The 23,085-nt window shown below is 42.3% G+C and overlaps 1 protein-coding gene across 6 annotated transcripts in view; it reads right to left on the reverse strand.

Annotated features, from left to right (window-relative positions):
* SRGAP2 (SLIT-ROBO Rho GTPase activating protein 2) overlaps window positions 1-23,085 on the reverse strand; it is a 113,638-nt gene that overhangs the window by 49,487 nt on the left and 41,066 nt on the right. For all 6 annotated transcript variants that reach the window (XR_012046152.1, XM_072886249.1, XM_072886246.1 and 3 more), the window contains exons 4-5: window positions 15,469-15,631; window positions 450-512 (exon numbers count right to left, since the gene is read on the reverse strand). Coding sequence is in view for 5 of the 6 variants with exons in the window: in XM_072886249.1 (XP_072742350.1) it covers window positions 450-512; window positions 15,469-15,631 (226 nt within the window). In the remaining variant the exon portion in view is untranslated. The remainder of the gene's footprint in view (window positions 1-449; window positions 513-15,468; window positions 15,632-23,085) is intronic.

A 23,085-nucleotide genomic window follows, 5' to 3' on the forward strand; every position in this document is an offset into this window, starting at 1 on the left:
ATGGAAGACTATTACTCTAAAGGGAGCTGTTTTGCTGAAAGAGTTGAGGAACAAATAAACACAGTGGGTCCCCCCCCGAAGCTGTACGCTGCCTGTTGTATGCTCAGACCACACAAAACCACGGACTGAAGATTTTTAGCGTATTTGGAAATAATTCTATCATCTCTTACTCTTGTTAAAACCAACACTGCAGCTAGTAGCAGGTGTGCGCTAAGGTGAGATCTTTGAGAAGTAGAGCCAACACTTCCAGAGCTGAAACAATATAAGGATAGAGTGAAAAAGTAAGATTTATGGTGCTCTGTAGACTGGTGAATACAAGCTGCCTCAAACTGAAGACTGCAGACATTTATCAGTCTTGGTGCTTAGTCTCTGCTGTAACAGCAGGCTGGGAGAAATCAAACACTTCTTCCTTCTGCCTGAAAAGATGCCAAGAAGTCAGTTTGATTTACCGTGTAGAGTTCATTCAAGACCTTCATCAAGTCTTCCTGGAGCTGCAATCCCACTTCCTTGCTCTGCAACAAAACAGAGAAATGAAAGTTAATTGGGGAAGACGGTAACAAGGCAGAGGAAGTGAGCATGCTCCGCATCTACAAATAATTTAGGCTTAATTAAGCACCGCTATTTATGCTAGCAAATCCAATAACTGCTCAGCCCAGAGGCACTTATGGTCAAATTGCACCAACAGTATTAATAAAGTGAAATGTTATATATGCACAGTCAGAAAAGCCTTACAGTATGGAGACAGGGAAATTTCCAGAGACCGTGAGATTTTCAACATTACAAGCCTGGAAACACATAGATTTGCCCATTTTAGCGGGATCAAGCAAGACTATGAATATAGGACAGCTTGGCATGGAAGCTGAAGAAATGCAGGATAAGAAAGCCAACAGGGATGATCTTCCTCTATTGAACATCATATCACAAAACAGGCAATAGTTCAATTTTTGCTGATGTAAGGTACCTCCCTGACAAAGCCAGACTCTGAGGCTGCGATGACAGCAGGCCATCACCTCCTTCACACTCCCATCTCTCTAGGCAGTCCTGCTGCTCTTTCCTTTGACCTCGCATCTCACTCCCAGCCCTACAGTACTGCCTGCCAGCCCCTCTTATCTTTATTCCTTGTCCCTCGACCACACGCACATCACAAGTTGCCTGTGCCACCCCATCATAATGATTCTTGAGGAAACGAGGTTGCTCAGATGGGGTCTGGCAAGGTGTTACAACTTACAGAGACGGATCCAGGAGGGAAACCTTACTGCAGTGTCCGCCAGCTCTTACTTGATAAGCCTTGTGCACAGATTATTCCCAGATTCACTAGGGCTACAGTCACTCTTGGATACTTTGGATACTGGAGTGGAAACGGCTTGCTGAAGAAGCAGTGTTTGTCACAGAGAAGTTTGGAGGAGCAGGGAGATGTGCTCGACAGCAGGTCTTTTTGCCTGTTGGTACTGCAGCAGATGCTTTGATCCAACTAGAGTTTGTGCTCACTGTATTTGAAAGACTATACAGAGCTGCAGCCTATTTCTGAGCACAGTGCTAATGTCAATGTATTTATTCTTTTAGTTTTGTATGATAAAGCCAGAGTTAAAAAAAAAAGTACATGCTTTCACATGCACAATCTCTCCTTTGAGTCTCCATGAGATTTACCGAAAGTTTAACTCTTCTTCCACAAATACCACAATAGCCTGCTACACCCTCTAGCCTCCTCTGGCAAATGTTCCTTCACTTCTGTATTTCATTACAAAAAGAATCACCACATCAACACTGGAAAAAAAATAAAATTGTTCTGACAGGGCTTTACATGCATACATTCCCATTTCCATTCAAATTTTAAATCAATATGGGATTTAAATAGACAAAGCAATTGGCTTTTTTTTTTTTTTTAAACTACAAGGACTACAATACAATTTAACCATATCAATACAAATTATTCTGTCCTGGGGGACGCTTGCATTAGTGAGCTGCCTAGTTAAACCTAAGGCTATATGACTCAGGAACTTGTTTCCTTCACTAAAACAGTATAATGAAAAGAAAAAAAAAGGTGCAGATAAACATGACTGGTTGTCAAACCCAGCTGACACCCAAACTAGCCTGCAGCCGAGTGTCAGATTTTAAAAATAGATTTACTTATTTAAACTCCCTGTTAGGCAACAAGCAGCCAGCACTTCAATGTTGTGTGCAAGCGGGCTCAACTACTGCATGAAGGGCCGGTGCTGGCACACATTTGGCTTTAGCTAAATACAGGAACAGATAAGCTTCTGCTTTTCTAATAAAGACACTGGAATGCCCAAAGACGTGCATCCATAATTACTGACAGACAGCACCTCTGCATGCAAAGCCCTGTTTGAAGAGGCGTTTCTGCGTGCAATATAGCTTGTATGCAAAGGAGGGCGAAGCAACTTCCTTAATGAGTTCAATGGTACTATTAATCTTTACTTCATTAGAGACAGGATTTCATGCTAAAACTGTCACTGTTCGCATTCTGAAGAGCTTCCATGAGAAAAGCTGAGAAATTCAGACACATCAAAAAGCACACCGAGCCAGCAGTTGCTGACACGCCTTGCGGAGCAAAGCAAAGGTGCAGCCACACGCTCCAGCCTTGCCGTCTCCAGCTGCCACAGCGCAGCACTGCCCTGCACACAGACCTTAACAAATCCCCTTCTTCTACAGCAGGAGTATAAATTACCAAGAAAAACCTCTGTATTTGTAAGACAATTTACATCTTTCAGTCTACAGTTCTTGAAAGATATTAAAGCCAATAAAGTTACAGTTAGACCCAAACAGATGTTTCCCTTCTTTGCTGTTGAAGACTCCAAGAAGTGATGTCCCAACTGTTATCCGTTCATCCGAACGGGCTGCTGCTATGATTTTAACTTACTGCTTCAATCCTGTTCTGTGGCACACATTATCATGCCCGATCATACCTTTGAAATTCCAGGAAAATCCATATCCATTCTGACAGGGAGCTGATTATCATCCCTGCCTTGTAGCAAGCAGCCACGATTGCCACATATTATAAAAATACCAGAGCTGTTGGGTTCAGAGCGTTATACAATGCATCCTTTAAGGTGAAAAAAAGGAAGAGGAGGGGAAACGGGAGAGATCAATCATCAACTATTTATAAAGCCATATATTAGGCCAAACACACAACCGAAGGGGAAAGCTCTGTCAAAAACCCCAAACTTAAGGATAACGGGCAATTGTTTCTTACGTGAAGCGTGGCACAGCCCACTATAGGAGGAGGAGGCCTTTGAGTCAACCTTGTAAGCTGGGTACCCAAACAGGGAGATACGGGGGTGGGGAGGAGTATAAAACAGAGATGCCTTTGTCAGCCATCGGACATGATGTTTCTCTCAGTCTGGTGGAAGGGAAGGAATCGTACCAGCAGCTCCAGAGAGCACACGGAAAAAGCTACGGGGGCAAAGTCTATCCCCAAGGTTTTCGTTGTAGCATCTTCCCCGACAGACGGAGAGATGGGAGCAGAAAGACACACGGGGATTTGTTACCTTGTCAAAAACAAAAAACCCAACTGCATGCTGTCCAGAGGGAAAGGATGGACCCATCTCCAAGTGACATTCACTAATGATGTCTCTGCTTGGGCTGCCTGGGAGCCAGGCAGCTTCAACAGCTTTGCTCCTACAAAATGTTTAACCGGAAAAAATCCCAACAGTTACTAGTATTTAATGATAGAAATCTCAAATGCAGTCTTAGCCCTTGCAGTACTATCTTTAATGTTTCCAAACCCCTGTCTGTATTTCATAGCTCTAATCATTCTGAGGTGCAGGAAAGAGATAAAGCACAATGAATTTTACTTTTTCTGAGGTTTTGTTAATAAAAGACATCCAGGTGAGCAATTGGAGAAGCCAAGGAAGAGAGCAGACATCTTGTCTCTCTACACTAACATTTCTATCCACAAAAAAACCAGACAGGCTTAAACACTCATAATCTAATACCGACGTTTTCTCCACATTTTCCCACTAATTAGAAAGTGCAAATGCGTCTACTGCTACATGTAACAAGAATAACTTTATTCAGTTTCTAGATTTTACTCATTCACTACCTACTAAGGCAGCATTTGTCTGATTGAACCTTCACGCTCTGCACATTAGAAACATATAATATCTACTGGGTCAAGCAAATTTGATAGGTTCAAGACTATTTATGCCTACATACTTCAGGAAAAGAAAAAGATAAAGAGGTAATGCAGACAACCCCACACTTAAACCAGCATTTCTGCCTAAGAAGTAAAGATAGCATTAAGCCATGAGAAAAAAAAAAAATACTGATAAGTTAAAAAGCAGAAGGAGAAAGATTATATAATTTAATTTTAAATTTTCCTTTTTTGAATACCATCCAGTTCAGCAGCGCTCAGAGCTCACCGCGTTTCTGAGATGATAGATGTTTTATTATAGACTGTTTATGTATGTTGTGGCCCATTCAGACCAGCCAGGCATCGTGCTGTTGGCAGCGCAATGGGATGTACAAGCAGAAGCATCCAAGGTCAGGTCCTCTGCATTTTCATACCTTCCAGTCCCATGTTCCTAAACCTGCTCCCCAGGTAGCCAGATGTGCTACTGGACAAACGAGTGTCTGACAAACACTGACAAAGGCGAGCATCCTGCTTTTTCTGAGGAGTCTTTCATTTAAAGAAAAGACAAAAGTTGGTGATTCCCAATCTCCAAGGGGGTTTGCAGAAACAAGATCTGCATTTTTTCCATCTCTGAAAGCAGAAAAAAAAGCTGAAGCTGCTGCTCATCACTGCAGTGATATGGGTTGCAAAGATTTTATGACTGCCTTTTCCTCAACATCGGAGATGATTAATGAAGGTGACTGGCTGGGTCTGTTTTAAATGCCCTGAGCACTGAACTTTTCACACAGAAGGAGCTTTTCAGCAGCACGCTTCACTGTGCTGGTTAAACTGCCTGGACTGGACCAATCATCTGCCTTTCACCCAGCTCTTTTCAGCCCATTTGCTTATTTCTTGCATAAAATTGCTCATTCACTGTATAAGCTGCTGAAGCATCAATTATGCGAAATAGATTAAAATGAATATTTTAATGCATATTCAGTTTGAAGAAGAAAAGAAGAAGTGTAAGTGCCAAATTGTCAAAACACAAAACTCTTTATGCTTCCAAACGAGCTCTCAAGAAAGAAACTGCCAGATTGCTGGACTGGAAAAAACCTTACATTAAGATGAAGGTAAGACAGATCACAGGTGTCATGAAAACAAGAGCTATGCGATGAACACTGTTAATTTAATGCTGCTCCCTGTACTGATTCCACCAAAATAAAAGGTTTAGGAAAAAAAAGCTGAGCTAGCTGACCCTTATAAATGAAAATACATTGGAGGAAGCAGAATGGTTAGCTTGGGAAAGTCAAAAGAAAATGCCTTAGGCATTAGCAAAAAAGTTGTTGCTCAAGTGCTGTCGAGGTTGGTGCACCTGATGCACAAAGAGAACTTTTCTGAGGTCCCATGGAGTTCAAAGTGCATCCAGATTAAAGGCTGCTGATCTTAACCACTGCCATACAGGCATAAGAGATTTCAAGATCATGCTAGAATGTGGCGTGGAATTACGAATGAAATGCATGCCAAGGAAAAACAACAACATAGTCTCTGCAGCTGCAAACGTCTCCAGGTATCAATTTCTATTTCAACATCAAATTCTATATCATGTTTTTCAAAGGCAGACAGAGTTTAGAATGATTCATTTTGTAAACAATCTTCCAGGAAAAAGCAATAAATAAAAGCAAAAGAAAATCTGATAAATTTTATCATTATCTATTCCTGGCTGTACCTGTAACTAGAGTCTATCTGTACATCCCTTAAAAAGCCTGAGGAAGGGCTTGTGCAACAAAATCTTATCTAATGGGCTCCAATAATAAACTGTGTGCGCATGTGGGGAGTGGGCGTCCCCACAAACCTTGTCTCCTCCTTATCCCATCAGGGCTAAACACTCGTCCTCTTGATCTGGGAGATTATCTAGTTTGATATGCATCATTAATGCTCTTGGAAGGTGGCACAGCATGGGAGCCCCCCGCACGCCTGAGGCTGGGGAAGGGGGAGAGCAGGGCACCAGCACCACCTCACCTGTGCTGCTGCAACGGTACGTGCTGGTCAGTGACAAACACAGGCTTCCTTTCCTCTGCAAATCAGGAAAATCATCAACAGCACCCAAGAGAATGAGAAAGTTATTTCAGCAAGGTGACAACAGTACCTCTTCCCCAGGAGCGCTACCTTGCAACCTCAATATTTTTCTCACAAGCTGCCTTTCTCAAGCCTTTTCTTCAGCCCGAAACAAGAAAGCAAAAGAAGCTGCCCTAAGCGTGCCTGCGCACACATGCATACACATACACGCTCACACATGCACACATACTCCTTTGTTACAACAGGGTGTATATGCACCATGTGCAGAGCTGTAGGTTGCTGCCACCCCTCGCTGGAACATAAATTCCCAGCACGCTGTGCCAGCTTCTCAACGGCCTCTTTGTTCCAGCCCTCCTCCCCTCCACCTCCCCTCTAATTTAATCAAGATGTTTTTGGGATCTACTGCACACTCGCTTGGCTGTTCCGCATTCCACCAAACATTAACGACTTCAGCTTCAAAATATTTAGGGGGGATAATAAATATGAGAGCTAAGGAATGCTGTCAACATTTTATGGCCCGGATCTCAAGCCTCAGTAACGTAGTTCCAAATCTGATAGAAAGACGGTACGGCTTCAAAACAAACATACCGTGAAGTTCACGAGATGCTTTCTGTATAAACTCAACAACAGCAAGGAAGCGCTCAGAAACCATTGGTGGGTGAATGCGTAACACACTGAGATAAGAGATTTTATCTAATACATTGCCTAAAATTATGTCAGCCAGTGACAGGGCTGGAACTGGAACCCAGATCTGCTGATCCTGAAAACTGCTCTCTAACAAGACCATTTCTCTACATCTTTTAAAAAGGAATAACTAAATATACATAGGTGGAAAACAAACATTACATGTTCTAATGTTTTTTGAAGCAACAGTGGGAGCTGGGAGGCAAGTGGATTGAGTTCTTGCTGAGACCAGTGAGGAAATTTGCAGAAGTGCAAGATCCTTTTTAGTCCTGTCTAAGTCAAGGTTACAATATAGGGTATTCATTATGCATTAGTTAACATCTACTTACGAAGTTTGTAAAAGAGAAGGCTTGCCAGGTAAAATTTTCCAAGATCATACATGTAGCACTTAAATAGAATTTGCTAATTAAAGCTTAGAATTCTTTATAGGTAGATTCTTGACAATGTTCTTCCCCCTTCCCCCCCGCCTTTTTTTTTTTTTTAAACAGGCCTGCCTTTAATTCATTTGCATGCAGTAGCAAATATGATTTATCAATCACCTTCATGTTCTCATCTAAACAACCAGCTAGCTTCACTGTATAGAAGTACTCCATCACCACCATCAGTACAATCCATCTGTTATAAAGGTACCCCTTATTTTACAAGGACGTGCTCTCAATGAAGCCTGTAATCCACCTGAAGCCTGTGTAAGTTTTATGCAAGTTTCTCCCACAACTTTTACGGATAAAGTGCTCAGCCATTGGCACTACAGAACAGGAATTCTGTAAAACTTCTTCTAAAGTTTCAAACTCTCCAGAATTTAAAGAAAAGCTAGGAACACAAAAATCTATGTCCTACCATATACACGCATATTTTGGGTGATAGATCATCAGTTTCCAGTTTAATGACCCATTATACATTGGTCAGTCATATTTAAATTACAGCTGTATTATCTAGTTTTCTCCACCATTTCACTAGTGATTTGTTTCACCACTATGTCAGTAATAAGGAATTTTCCTTATTACAGCGGAATACTGTACTCTGAAAAGCCATGCCTACATGAAACCACGTCACACTGCTGCCTCCCATATTCTGGGCTGAAAGAGTTCCTTCCGAACAACCCCCCCCCCTCCTTTTTCTCCTTTTTTTTTTTTTTGCCGAATTCTGTGCTGATCCCATTGAATCTTGGGCTTCAGGCACTCAATCCCAACAAACCAAGCAATTTTATGGCTGAGAGCATTCATTCTTGTTGTGAAGCCAGCTACATTTGCCCTCACTGAATGAGTCACATGTGAAACGGGCTTCAGAAGGTGGCCAGACCTACCAGCATGTGGTGAAGTCCTGTAAAATACTGGAAGTAATGTTCTGTAATTCTGCTCACAGTTTTAATGCTCTGCACGACAGCTTTGTGCTACCGACTTCCCCCAATACCCTTTTTCAAACTGCTGTGATTTATCTCTAGGAAAATGTGACTGGAGGGATGAGAGTCAGATGAATGACCTGGACTGTAAAAGTGCTGTTACCTTGTTCCTGCCTGACCTGAATTCACACTGCAGCAAAATAAAGACGAGCATACCAGTGTAGTGAAGACAACAAAAGCATACAGGAAATTAGGAACAAAATGCAATAACAATGGACTACTTTCACACATTTAAAAGGGCCAAATGCATCATATTCCTTGCCCAATCTATATGCAGAAGTGACATTTTTAGCCTGTAACATATGTAGAAAAATTACTCCAGCTGCAGCCTTCGGTATTCAGTACATCATCCTGGGCAATAGGCTCTGATCACATCGTTCTATCTGACCAGGTACTAAGTGTTAGCAGCGTAACAGAGACCATCCACTCCATTTACAGGTGGGGGGAATCAAATCTCTAACTCCGAAGCAGATTTATGTACTGCTAACTCAGATAAGAGCACCACACAAATAATTTCACTCCCTTTCCCTTCCCCCGCTCCACTTGTTCTAAAAATAAGCAGGTAGGAAAACCGGGAGATTTCATTTCCCCAATGAGAAATCAGAAAGTATCATTTCACAACAGGCCTCTGTGTCCTTTAACTTCTGGGAAAACAGTAAGAACTCAACATTACTATTTCCTAAGGCACCGAAGGCAGAGGAAGACACAGTGGGTAAGGATGCAAGCGTGAGAGCAGGGATATAGCACATACTTACCAACTCTGCACCTCAGTGACAGTTTCACTTATGGCATTTGTATATTTACGTGTTTACACTCCAACACAGGTATATTAGGTGTTATGGAGAAATATTTTTACAAATGCCCAGCATTTTGGCTGGTGCATTTCTTTCATGTGCGTGGCTTTTCTATGTGTGGTGTATTTTAAGATTTTTCATATGCAGCAATGAGACATACTGCAGCTGTAAAGTAGGTCATCTTAAGCACGGACCCCTTAAGAGAATTAATAATTCTTCTTCCTTGATTACTGCAAGGCTTTTAACCAACTCATTGTGGATTTTTCATTTCACATCAAACACTGTGCAGTGTACTCGTAGATAAACTGTTTTTTTCCACGATCAAAGGTATTAAACAGGAAGCAAATTTCAAACCCAGTTTTGTTTTCTTCATTCCTTACAGGGTTTTCTCCCCATAAATATCATAATTGAACTTGATACAATAGCGTAAAGGAATGCTACGCTCTCAAACAAGATCTGTAGGGCAACCACCCCTCCCTGTCCCCACTACTCTACACCAAGAGGACACGTCTACCTGAACAAGCCAGAAGGCAGGGCAGGACGGGGTTACTGCTCCGAGCATCTCCAGCGAGCCTCCCAGTTAACACTGCTGCAAGGAGCCCCAGGTTAAAAACAGAGCAGAAGAGGTATGTTTCGAATGCAGTAGGACCAATGCTGCATGAAAGGGACACGTAACAGCAAGGCAGGCAGATGCTGAGAAGGTACCTGGCTCTGTTTAGAGGCACAGCGCTAGACAGCAGCCGATAACAGCCACTGCCTGTCCTGAGGCCCCTTCTCGACACAGGAACTCACACGTATGCAGAATAAATCTGCCTTTCTGCCTATTAACACTTTCCAATTATTTCACAATTTTGTTATGTAAAAATCTGTCAAGTTAAAAAAAAAAAAACCACCACCACAACAAAAAACCAGTTCAGTTTGTTCAGAAACTACTCAAAGTGACTCAGGCTTCCACAGTCCATTCTTTTAAAAAGATGTAATTTTTTCTATTAATTTGAGCTATTGGTCTGCTTCTAGGGAAATCTCAAAGAGACAACAGAGAAAGAGTGATTAAAGATACCAAATTAAAGAGACTGCTTCTCAAAAGGCTACACATGTATATATAATACCAAGGGATCCCACTAAAAATATACATTCGTAGGCAAGAAAAGCCGATACTCATAGCAGAAAGAGAAAGGTTGCACTATGCAGAGAAATCAAGGGCCACATTAAAACAACAGGGTGACAGGGGGGTAGAGTGAAAAGCGAGAAAAGGGTAATTCAAAAGGGAAATCAGTGAAGAATATTTTGAATACATGTATATAAATATATAAATAAAAGGGCCACGCTGAAGGAGGATAAGCAGGAAGAAATCAAAGGAGTGCTCTCTACAAAAGCAGATGGAGGAATGAAGAGGAGCATGCACGAGGACAGGCGCTGACATCAAAGCAGGACAGTCTTCCAGGGGAGGGAGAGGTGACCAGAATAGCAACGCCGGGTGGCACACCGGCTTTAAACTTCAACCTTGTACAAAACCCAGGGCTAAATCATTAACTGCTGCACAAATAAGAAAATATTACCTCCTTCCCAAGGTGTAACAATTTCTTATTGGGACAATTCCACCAGTTCCCCTCCAGTTTTATTTGTTCGAGAGAGCGGTTATTTATTTCACCATTTATCTTCCTTTTCTTTTGTAGTAGCGCAGAATTGCACTGACACGGTTCCTGGGGCCAGCGGCGTCGCTGAAGCTGAACACCAGATCCCCACCAACGCCAACAAGATTCATCTGCAAGACTGCTATAGCAGCAAGCCCCTTATTGACAACATCTTTTACTGAAATGTCTAAGTGTTTCCTCAGGAGAAACCAAAACAAAGGGCACAGAAGGAGTACAGCGTTCAAAGAATACCTACACCTTAGGTTGCACGTTTCCAATAAGATATAAAACCACGTTTGGTGCCTACAGCCCAGTGCTCAGACATGTAAAGGTTTTGCAGGGAGAGCTAACCGAGGAAGTAAACAAATCTGAGAGGCAGGAAGAAACGGGGCTGACACACTGTACATCCAGCACCACTTCAGTGCTGGCTTTGGCAGCAAACACAGCTTCTCTTATCAGCAAAGATACCTTTGAAGTGGCTGGCAAGCTTCCATCTAACACTCAAACAAATAAGACCCTCCACATCGTAACACAGCCCTGGAGAGGGATCTCTTCATCATAAGACACGAACAGTAAAACTGCATGAGACAAAGCCACAGACCATGCAGGCTTCCCATGACACTGCAAATCCAAACACTGCAAACATAAACCCTCTGAAAACCTGTGGGCAATGCAGGCACCACTGCTGGAATTTCAGAAGCTCACTGACTTCAAGACAGACCCGTCCAAGCTCGACCGTCAGCACTGCTGTACCCTTCATATAACTGGTCCGAGGGGTCCAAGAGTGAACACACGAGAATCTGCCTCAGCCTGAGGATTCTCCACCGCAGCCACTGGAAGAGACAAACCCCACATTGCCACCACTACTGTTGCTCTTCCAGGCAGAGGGAGACCTGGTTTGCCCACCTTGGGCTCCGTGCTGCTCCGGCTGCAACACAGCCAGCTCCCACCCTGTTTCCCTCCGCATCTCCGCTGCCCTTGAGGATGTGTTTCCTTCCCAGCGTAGACCTTATCACACCCATCCAGGCCCTCTGCAGCCTTAAGGCTGGATTACGACTGCACGCTGTACTTAGATCTCTCGCGTTTGAAAAAGCTCACCACTTCAGAGAGTGCAAGATACAGCAACTCAAGAATTTAGCAACAAAAGGGATCTTAAGTACATCCTTTTTACCCTGTCTGTCCTTCCTAGCTCACCTGCTCAATCCCAGCATGATACAAAGCACTGATGCGAGAAAGCCCTAAATTATAAATGGTCCAAGAAAAGGATCTCATGCTTCACGATTTTATTTCAACTGCCCTCAGCAAACGAGGATCGCTATATCGCTATTCTCTCCAGATTTCACAGCATTATTTACAACCCAGTGAGTAGTTCCTAAATGTAAGTTACTAGAGCACCTGCAATCAGCCAGACACACAAGTTTTTTTAGAAGGTATTTTCCAAACAGAAGTGTAAAAAATAATGTTCCTCACACTTTCAAATAATAAGAGTGTCCTTGTTTTTAATACAGGTTCCCTGTGTAGCAGGAGACAAGGACAGAGAGCTCCCAAACCAGCAGCAAGACTGGCAGCACAATTCCAACAGCTACAATTTCCATTGGAAAACAGTAAAAACCAACCTCTTGTGTTAAGCCAAACCTGAGTGCCCTAACAGCATCACAGCTAAGGCTTTTCCTCCTGCAGGCTGCATTTCCTTAAACTGCAGCGCATTTTAGCTTGACTACACTGCATGCGTTAGACCAGACAGGAGAGAGTGCAGAATCAGTGAATGAGCTGGAACGACCGCATGGCACAAGAGAGGCAGGAAACTCAGGTCTCAGAAGTAATACAGCCAGTTATTTCACTGACGTAGCCTGGTTAATTAGATCTGTGTAGAAGCAACATAAATTTGCCGAAACGTAGCACCACACTAATTCAGCTACGCCATTCAGAGCTTGTTCACATTTGGTTTTTGATTGGGACCTCCAAATGTGCCTTCCACAGCTTCATGGAAAGTTTTGCAGCATGGCACAGTAGCGTTATTTCCCATATAGCTCCTGTATAAACTACAACTGTTTCAAGACTGCTAAAAAGCACTCAGTCTTCTGAGCTGTCACATACTACGACAGCTCTTCTCCATTAAAAAATGGGAAAGGATGTCTCAAAAGGTTAAAAAAGCACGGGAGAAGCTAAGGGGAGAGGGAGGAGAATGCTCTTTTAGTTTTTCTCATCAATGTGACTAATTTCCCTTTGGGCTAGCTTTGAGTTTTAACTTCCGGTTAGAGGCACAAAAATACATGCCACTCCTAAATATCTTGCTAAGTCATCTAATTATTCCTCTTCAATACCTACAGATACCGATCAGAAAGGCATCCTGGCTTTGCCAGCAACTTGCTGAGCAACCCTGGAAAAGTGACTTCATCCACTTGTCCCTGTTTTTTCATCCAGGACAAGGCACCATTTGCCTGCCCACAGTCCAGAGATATTCTGAAGATTGTTTGTATTGCTCTTGGGATATACTGAGTACTACAAGCATGCTACGTAGGGGTTTTACAAACAGATAGCATTTTTTTAAATCCACGGAACATAAAGCTGATTCTGCAATATTTTAACCACACACCACGTCTGTTTTCTAGCCTACAGTAGCTTTTGTACCAATTCATGCTGCTTCTTGTGGCTCAGGAAGGTAAGAGATTCTAGAGAAAAAGCACAAGTAGTGGCAGATCCAAGTTCAGCTAAATTTCTCTATTTATCAGCTGCTATCTTACTCAACTATGTGACTCTCTAGATAAGACAGGATGCAATTTTTGTTTTTAACCACCCAGCACAAGTGGAATAGCAACCTAATACCTGTTTTGGCCTTCAGCCATTTTGGTATGCCTGGCAAACAGTCAGACAACAAGTAGTTGGAATTTAGTAACAAGTGCCTTTTTGTTTGCACAAATTAATATGGAGTTCGTGTTTGGTCTGCGAGAAAGAAACCAGAGGGGTATTTTGTTGGTGGTCGGTTATTTGTTTTCATTCAAGTCCTACTGCCCAAAATAAAACAGGGCAAAACCATGCTTATACAAGGGGCTGAAAATTAAGATGCTAGTTTCCAGCCAAACTGGAATAATATAAATTTCCATGACTTCTTTGCCGAGGCATTTTCTCAGCCACCTTCCTCAAGCACAGCCCTTGTTGAAATTCAGTGGGGAGATTACTTATCCTTTGGAAGGATTAGAGGAATTGAAGAGTAACTGCCATTCAATAATCCCGTGTAAGTATCTAATCAACCATAATGTAATTACCAGAAAGTTTTAAAAGGTCAAAAAGGCCTTAGCATGACGTTACTTGAAAAAGAGAAGGTTCGTCATCTGCTTGGGCAATGTCTCAAAAAAAGAAGTAAGAGAGAAACAGAACGTAACACTCGAATGTGTTTTTCGTGCTCTTTTGCCATCCATTAAAAACTCAAGAAATACTCATAGCAATGACCAGGAACACAGCAGTGCACTTGCACTCATTTTCATTCTCCTATAGAAATCAGTTGCCACCAGACACAAATACCTGCTGTAAAAGAGCAAATGCATCCTGCTCTCCAGGTAACACACAACAAGGCGTTGCTCCTTCAAGCGCATCTTAACATGAAACATCATGCACAATATCGAGCATTGTTCATTTCCAGCAGTCTAAACTGACTGCATTAGATAGACTCTCTTCATCAGTTAAAGCAATATAGAGATATTAAAAAATATCTGAACGCTCTTTCCCCAAGACATTTCAAAAGACTTGTCAAGACCGGAGTGAAAAGCCAACGAGGCCTCCAATTACTGCCGACTGCAGCTAAACAGATTTTAATCTTGAAGTCACACACTACTCACATGACTGTCTTTTAATATAACAACTGACACCACTGAAGGCAAAAAGACAGACATGAAAGTATGCTAGGAGTTTTTTATCAAAAGTGTTCCTCTTCCATTTCTCTCTCAGGGGCAATGTGATTTAGGATGACTCTCCACAAAAGTATTTTTTAGAAAGCTCGAGTCCTTCTGCAACCCCCTTCTCTAGGCCTTGCAGTAGTAGAAATAACTCTCCAAGATCATGACACATTGCAAGGGGGGGAGTGGGAGAAGAGAAATTGCTTTCAAAGTTTGAATTGCGATGTTTTTAACATGTTAACTAGCAGATGTTACAGCGATTGACAAATCTCTGAAGAGACTAGGCATTAGAGTTTAATGGGAGTTTCAAAGCTTCCATATCATGTTTCTTCAACTGGAAGAACAGATTCTTAATAGAAACACACCCTCCCACACTGTCCCACCTTTTTTCCCAGGTGGAAATCAAGGGCAGAGAAAGGGGACAAGGCTAAAAAGAGAGACCTCAGCTGCATTGTCTCCTTTTTCCAGAGAAGGACAATACATCCTTTTATTATCTAGCATGGTAGGAATTCTCCTTAATTTTTCTTTTAACAGTAGTTTCTCCTCCATGGTGGATATAATTTTGTCTTTAGAGACTTATTCTTGATTATATTCAGAGTTGCAGATCTGGAGGGTTTCTGCTTATTTAACAAAAGTTTCAAAATGTATACAAAACTGCGAGCAGGTTAAGAGGAAAAAACACGGCCTGAATTTAGACCAACAAATCTCAACTGACCACTTCTAGGAAAATCCTAAAATACTAGAAGAAGAAAATTACTAAAGAAATCAAAGGCAAGTCAAGCACAGTTATCCACAAAGAGGAAAAAAGCCCCATATGTTAGACACAGTCAACAATCAATTGATCCACCAGAAGTAATAGCTAAAACTTTGTACTTCAGAACGGCCAAACAAAAACACATGCGTTGTAGCAGTCAGTTACCTTCTTGAACAGCCGCCCCGAATCTTCGCTGACCTGGACAAAGCGCGGGATGATGTTGTTGAGATAGATGTCGCTTAGGGTGGTGTGATCCCTGCTCTCCCGCTTCACTTGATTTAGCAGGAGATTCCAGCAATTGACTGGCGATAGCACATTCTGATCCTTCCTATAAAGGACACAAAATAGAAACAAGAATTGGATAGTACTTTACCCAAAGTGGACAAAACAATTCTGTTCATGATGTTCTCTATCTATAAACGCTAGAAACCCAGCTATGGGACATATGGATTTGCTGAGGGAGAGGAGAGCAGAGGAAGGCTATAAAAAGGCTATTGCATGTACAGAAAATACGCCCTCAATTACACATGACTACACGCACACAGCCATGGGCTTTTGTCCCCCAACAAACAGATCAGGCAAATGTGAGCTACAGTATGCCAAATGTAGGCTCTAATTTCTTCTTTTGAATCCAAGATTTTGTGCATAAATTACAGTGCCTGAGGGAGAGCGATGGCTCCAGTGTCTGACAATAGGTCTCACAGAGCTGTCTCAGGCATTTGCGACTTAACCACAATAAAAAGATTTCAAGCATCCAGTTAGCTAAATAGCATCTGCATAGGAAACAAAATGTTATGTTTCATGTACAGAAACAATTATGTGCAAGCATCTGTATCTGTCCTGAGCAGAAGAGAAAGCAACATTCATTGAAAGCCGTGTAGATGTGGTGCTTAGGGACATGGCTTAGTGGTGGACTTGGCAGGGCTGGGTTAACGCTTGGACTTGATGATCTTAAGGGACTTTTCCAACCTAAATGATTCTAACATTCATACAACAAGCTTTATTTTCTCATCTTTGAACTTTCTCCACCTTATTATGGCTGATTCACTCTGCACCCTGCAAATAAGCAATACAAAGGGCAAAAGGGGAGATGAGAGGAACCTCAGTTTATTTGGATCGACATTTCATCTACTGAAAGGAGTAAGCCATTTCTTAAGGGCACCATTTCTCACTAGATGAAAGCAAGGACGTTAGCAGTGATTGTGCATGGTCATCCAGCAGCCCCACAGCAGTGTTTGGAACTGGCAGATCTAGGTGTAGCCTTTACTACATCATTTACTTCTCTAGATCTGTTTATCGTTTGTTTACAGTACAATAATATTTATTTAGAAATCAGTAAGTCAATCTCTGGTGGAAAGCCAAAGCTCCTCTTGATTATTGTATGTGATTGTATCAGATTTCTTTCCTCTTAAAAAAAATGCGGTTTAATTTCCATTGAAAAAGGGAATATTCTGCACTTAAAAGGACAGCAATCTCTGCTGCAAAAGACATCTGATATTGTGAAAACGTGAAAATTAAGCCATGGCAGACTTTCATTACCCTTCTCATGACATCAATGGTTGGATTTCTAGGGCAATATGGATAATTTTAGATAAAGAAGAACAGTTTCAGAACAGCTGATCGTGATGCTTTTTTTCTTTTCCTCAAAAAAAAAAAGAAAAGCTCAGGAAATTACTGCAGCTTGTGATCTGGACTGCTTGAAGGTTTGGAGCGTGTGTGTGTGTATAGTGGGAGGGGGTATAAAAAGGATTCTGGGCTTTTGGTTCTCCTGGTGTTTTGAGTAAAATAAAATAGAAAATAAAATGTGAGAAGGCATAGATTTTATTTAGAGACAATATTTTCCTTCATACTCTAGTGTCCTGTATTGCAGATACTGCTGATGCGCAAAACCAGATGGAACAATCAAATTGCAGAACTGTACAAGGTTGAAACTACCAGATGTTAAGCTATATAAATCAAATAGTTGCCCCCCGATCTGCAATCAGCGTTTGCAGCATACCATTTGTTTTGTTAAAATGCCAGAGAGCTAATTAGTAACTGCAAGACCCGGCTAATAGAATTGTGAAGCTATGGGTACCGACCACACTGCAGCCAGCCCTCGAAGGGCACGTGCACAGGTAAGAAGCCGTGTGCTCGGGCTCCTGCTGGAACAGAGATAAAAGCTGCCACCACAAGAGAAGGTAATATACACATTACGGTGTTTTGGGTTTTTTTTTTTTATTTAGGTGAGACAAGAAACAACACCCAGCTTTCTTCCACTAAAGAAAGGGCAGGAGGAGGAAAGGCATCTCCAGAAAGAGCTCCTCCAAGGAGCAGCGCTGGGTCGGAGGTGTACGCACCATCTCTACCAACAGACAAACTGTGGTTCAGGTGGAAGACAGGAAGCAACCAAATAAGATAGTATTGTGGATGGTTGTAAAGAGAAGTTTATGAAGGACGGTACTAAAAGATGTTAAAAATTGGTTGGTTTGCTCCTCTACACCAATGATATAAAAGGACTTTACACACTGACTTAATATTTGTCCTCTAAGGCTGGAAGAGCTACGGCAAGTGAAAATCGATCAACTACCATAAAAAGTTAGGGAATGAAACTTAGGAACAAAAAGCTCAGACTCTCCACCAACTGATCTTGTTCTAGCTGTTCAAAATCCTGCCCCAAAACCCTTAACAGCCTGTTACTGCTTCATCACTTTGCTGCTTCACTCTTTTCCCAAGACCAGCGCAGCCGCAGATCTCCTCTAAGCAGCCAGAAGAAGTCCAGCTGCGTGCAGGCTGCTAACTTGCCTTCTCAGGCTTTGTACCATTCATCTGTGTGAACCGCCAACCCAAAAACTCAGCTGTTTTGATCCTTAATATCTCCCATGGTATTCTCCATTTCATTATGAATTTTTGCTATCGACTCCACTAAGAGCCCCTGGCTGTTCATGGATGCCCCCACTGAGGTACCAGTCCAACCCCACCTTGAGCAGCTTGGAAGACCTGTGAGCAACAAGGACCAAGGGTTATGACTATAGACAAGAATACATGCAAGGGACCAGAGAGCAGCACGGGACGAGCGCCTTGCTTTCCAGAGACAACTGAAACACCAAATGGGAACAAGAAGAGATGCAATAGTTAACTGGACAATTCCCAGCTGTCCAGGCTGCCCTACCACAACACCCGAAGCTATTCTAAGGCAGCACATAGCACGAATACCAAGAGCCCATGAAAAGCATGGTGAGTAAAATTGCTGGTGTCTAATGGCGCCAGATGGGTTGTTGACACACTCCGTGTGGTTAGACATGAAAGGCCATCCTGCAGGAAAAAATAATCACAACCCCACATGCTTCCAATCCGCGACCGGGATTGTCACCTTTGGGTCTGTGCAGTGAGCGCCGCACCCTGAGCGCAACCTCATGCAACCACAGCTCTGCGCGTTTCAAGATTTTTCATTTAAATTCCTTCAATTTCTTGGTGTCTGTTGGTTTCACTAACCCCTTCAGCACCTTGTTAAAATGGCCTGTCTTGCTTTTGTACAGGTTCAAAGTTTTCATGGTGAGGTTTTTATAGGAAGCAAGACAAAAAATCTGCTTCATTACTTGCTAGTGACAATTTTCCTAGCACTGGCAAAAAGCAGATAAAGGCAGGCCTTAAGACAGAAATGAAACAGAAAAGGAAAGAGGCAATTACTTGCTTCAAACCTTCCAAGTAGCCTTTAAAACTACACGCACATTAACTGTTAAAGCACCTCTAAAAACGCAGCATTTTCTGGGGTGGAACATGGCAACAGTTTTCACAACACAGAGCAGAAGTTATACAACTGTTTACAACAGACCCCTTTCTATCATAACCACAAGCAGATGGCAGAGAAGCAAATTGCGATTTTCATTAGCCATTTCAATTCTCGAAGGAGCTGGCAAATATACTCTGCTTCCAGTTTCATGTCACCACAGAGGAGGGATGAAAAAGGGAAGAAAAATATGCAATAGGGACTGCTGGGTATAATTGAGAGCGAGCTCCATTTCCACAGATTCTGCAGAATGACTGGAGTCAGTATTCGCCCTTAAGAAGTAAAATTGATGAGATCAACCCAAAACTTTAGGACCTGGATATGAACTTTCCCAAAGCGCTGGCGATTTCACATTCACAACTGTTTGACTCAAACTTCCCCCGCGAGGAGAGGAGGAGGAGGAAGAAGATGCCAAGATCCAGGTTTATTTCAAGCACTATTTATACCCGTTTAAAGATCGTGTGATGATAGTGAATCTGAGGAGTTTATTTAGGTTAGCCTAAATTACACCAGATCACAGCAGTTGGGGGTGCTTGGGAGCAGGAAGAGGAAGTTGTGCGCAGATTTTTAAGGAACCACAAAGTATGAAGCTCTGTGGTTTCTCGGGTGTTATCTTGATCGGGTCCTGCGCAACTTCCACTTCAAAGGTTTCAGTCGGTCTCAAAAGATCAGAAGGGAAGATTGAGTCCCAACTATCTGAAATGTCTTAATTAAATTACTCATTCATACAGGGAACTCACAGACAATCCAAGATTTATCTGCTTTAAGGCAAGCAGGAGAGAGCGACAAAGGCCAGCGACACTTAGTTGGGCATTGCAAGGTAACCCCGTTCAGAGCAACAGCAGAAAAATTATTTTAAAAAGCAACCTCCTCCCCCCCCACTAGATTAAAAAACAAAACAAAACAAAAACACACCCATAAACCAGAAATGGGAATACTGGGTTTCCATAAGGAGCGCAAGACGAAGGAATGAGTCAGATGAGAATGAAAATATTACTAAAGAGAGAAACATTTAAATTAACATAGGCATGTCATCATCCATGTGAACAGAAAACTTCTCCGACCTCCCTTCTTTGAATGGAGGTTTTTAAAGCAAGTCTCCTGGTGGTACATACAAAAACTGAAGTTTCCTGTTCCACCTCCCTGCCCCCCCAAATATTTGGGATCTGTTTCCTAGAGGTGCGCAACAGACACTTCCAGACCTGGTACATCCCAAAATAGTGATCAAGATCCTGGGAAGCGAGAAACTGATTTATTTCCCACTCTGCGGAGTGACCTGCATGCACTACGTTTCCCATCTCAACAGTGACCCGTGGGCTCAGGTCTCTGAGCTCTACAGGGTGCACGCTCTGCAGTGCTGACCTCATGCCCAGCTCACCTGAACTACCTGCTAAAATTAGGTATGAGGTGAAGGGAGAGATGAAAAAGTTATTTTCAGATCTGTACAATTGTCAAGTCCACCCTGCAAACCACCAGAGCTACAGCTAGACAAAGTGCTAGAGCAGAGACGTAATTTTTTTATGTATATACTTTTTCAAACCTGTCTGAATTTTGTTCTCTGCAATGTGCTCCATAAGAGTAGCTACAATCATATCAACCAAGACAGTGCGATTCTGGGATCACTGATATGATGAAAAACACCACAGAGATCCTCCCTGGGGTTTTACATCCATTTTCGCTGGTCATGTATCCCTAGTTCTCCGTGTTCAGTGAGGTCACTGCATAAATGAATGCTTTATGCTTGTAAAAATCTTCCAAATGTTGTTATTTGAAAGACTCAGAAAAAAATGTTCAGGACTCAGCTCCATCAAAAAGAATCACAGGTCAAAATAGCCTCTGACAATATTTATCAATAATAATAATAATAATAATAGCAGCAACAACAACGTAACTGAAGTCCACATGACAAATGCTTTTGTCGATACCTCCCTCACAGCCTGTATCACCTCTCCTTTAAAGGAACCATTTCACTTTTATGAAAACTAAAGTTGAACTTCTCTGCAAGCTGCTCATTCAAATCGACGTTTGATTTCCCCTTAAAGTCTTCCTGACACAGCTTGGTGTTAACTGCAGATTTTGAGAATTACAAGCATGGACATACATGCTGCTCCCTGCCCTTCTCTTCCAAAAGATTCCAGTTATGAACATCTGTTGTTTACAAGTGCTCAGCCTGAAGGTTGCCAGACTTATTCTGCATCTTCTACTTCAAGGCAAAGGCTGCCAGAAAGCCATCTGAATTTCATGCTGGGATATCCTGGACATTCGGCTCTCCAGCTGACAATTGCTACTCAGTATCCTACTTCCAAAGATTATCTTGATTTAAGACATGGCCTTAAAATAGCATCGTCTTTTCATTTTTTCTTTATTTTTTTCTTTTTTGTTTTTTTCTTTTTTCCCATTTTCTCCCTTGAAAGGAATCACTCAAGGTTTGCCACAGTTTTTATGTTGTTAACTGATTATCTGAATAGGCAAATGCCTTTAGGACAAAATCACATTAAACAGGAGAACTGAAGGCTGGAGTTAAAGGTCCCAGGGTTTCACTGCAGTGGGAGAGCGCCTTCCTCTGAGGATGAAGTCAGACCCACACCCAGCGCTGCTGCCTGCAGGGACCCCCGAGACCCAACAGGGAGGACAGAGACCTGCTGAGATGGAGGCTCTCATCTAACTGCTACACAAGAGGCCTTCAGTTAGGCAGATCTTTAAGGAGCGATGACTATACCAAACTTGTGACCAAGAAGCTCTTGTAACAACTGGAGTTATAAGACTCAGGCTGTGAAAGGCATTCTTTTTTTTCCTCCAGTCCTTACATCTTGTGCAAGGATATTTACCAATGGGTACTGAAGAAGCCTTACCAAATATATACATTTTATATGACTATTCTCTTTAATAGTTCTGTTCTAATTGAAAAAACATTTTTAAAAGAGAATAGGCAAAGTGAGGTCTAACAGCCATGGCAGAGTAGTTAAAAGCAAATAAAACCTGGGATATAGCCAACTGTCATCAACTCATATGTCACCTTGGCTAAACCAATCTGTTTCCCTTCTTCAAAGATATGAAATGAGAATAACATACACCTACCTCTGTAAATCATTTTAAGATGCTCCAGTGAAGCTAGCTTCAAACTGTGCAATGCGCAAGCACCCTTTAAGTCCATCACCAGCTATACACAGTTTGCTGTCAAGCCCTAACCACCTACATTTCAAAACCCATATGGAAAACGTAGCCACCTGATCAGCTTACCCTCTGATGCAGCCACATCTAAGAAAAATAAACCCCATGCAATGCATTTGTTAGAAACCCAACACAAGCCTGCGCTTCACATTGCTCTTTCCTTTCAGCATGTGCTTTTACCAGCCTGGAGATGGATGGTGGAGGAAGCCACACAATCCCATTTCAAGGGTCAGACTGAAGCCTCCTGCCCTTGACAGCATTCCCTTAAATGAACACATTCGGAGCAACTTGGCAATTACATAATAGCTATCGAGTATGAAAGCACATGCAAATTACAGGGTTACTGCCTGACAGATTTCCTCCTTGACAGTGTGTTATGAGATCTAAAACCGGCAAGTGACATGGTAAGCAGTCACTGAATGATATAGTACCTTCTGACATAATTATCATGTTATCGAAAGAACATGCTATTACTGTATATTTATAGGGTCACAGCCAGGCAATTACAGAGTAGCCACCCGCCTGTGCACATCTCGTAGTCATGTAATACCAGGCTCCTTAGCAGGAGAGATCTGATGGTTGGCTTTGATCAAATGGTCTTCTGGGGGCTTCCAAATGAGATTACAGCCTCAGTATCTACAGAAAAGACAGCAGCCAAGTTACTCTTCACTGTTCAGACAAAGCAGTGTTGGGGATAGGTAATTATAATTGGAATTGCTTCCTTACTGATCCCTGCAGTATTCTGACACATTTCTGAATGTTACAGCCAGCAGACACAAATGACCAAACAAGTAATAGATGGAGCTACCCAGGACAGACAGCTTTACAACCGTGTGCCACCG

Source organism: Ciconia boyciana, chromosome 23, assembly GCF_034638445.1.
Source record: "Ciconia boyciana chromosome 23, ASM3463844v1, whole genome shotgun sequence".
Classification (NCBI taxonomy): domain Eukaryota; kingdom Metazoa; phylum Chordata; class Aves; order Ciconiiformes; family Ciconiidae; genus Ciconia; species Ciconia boyciana.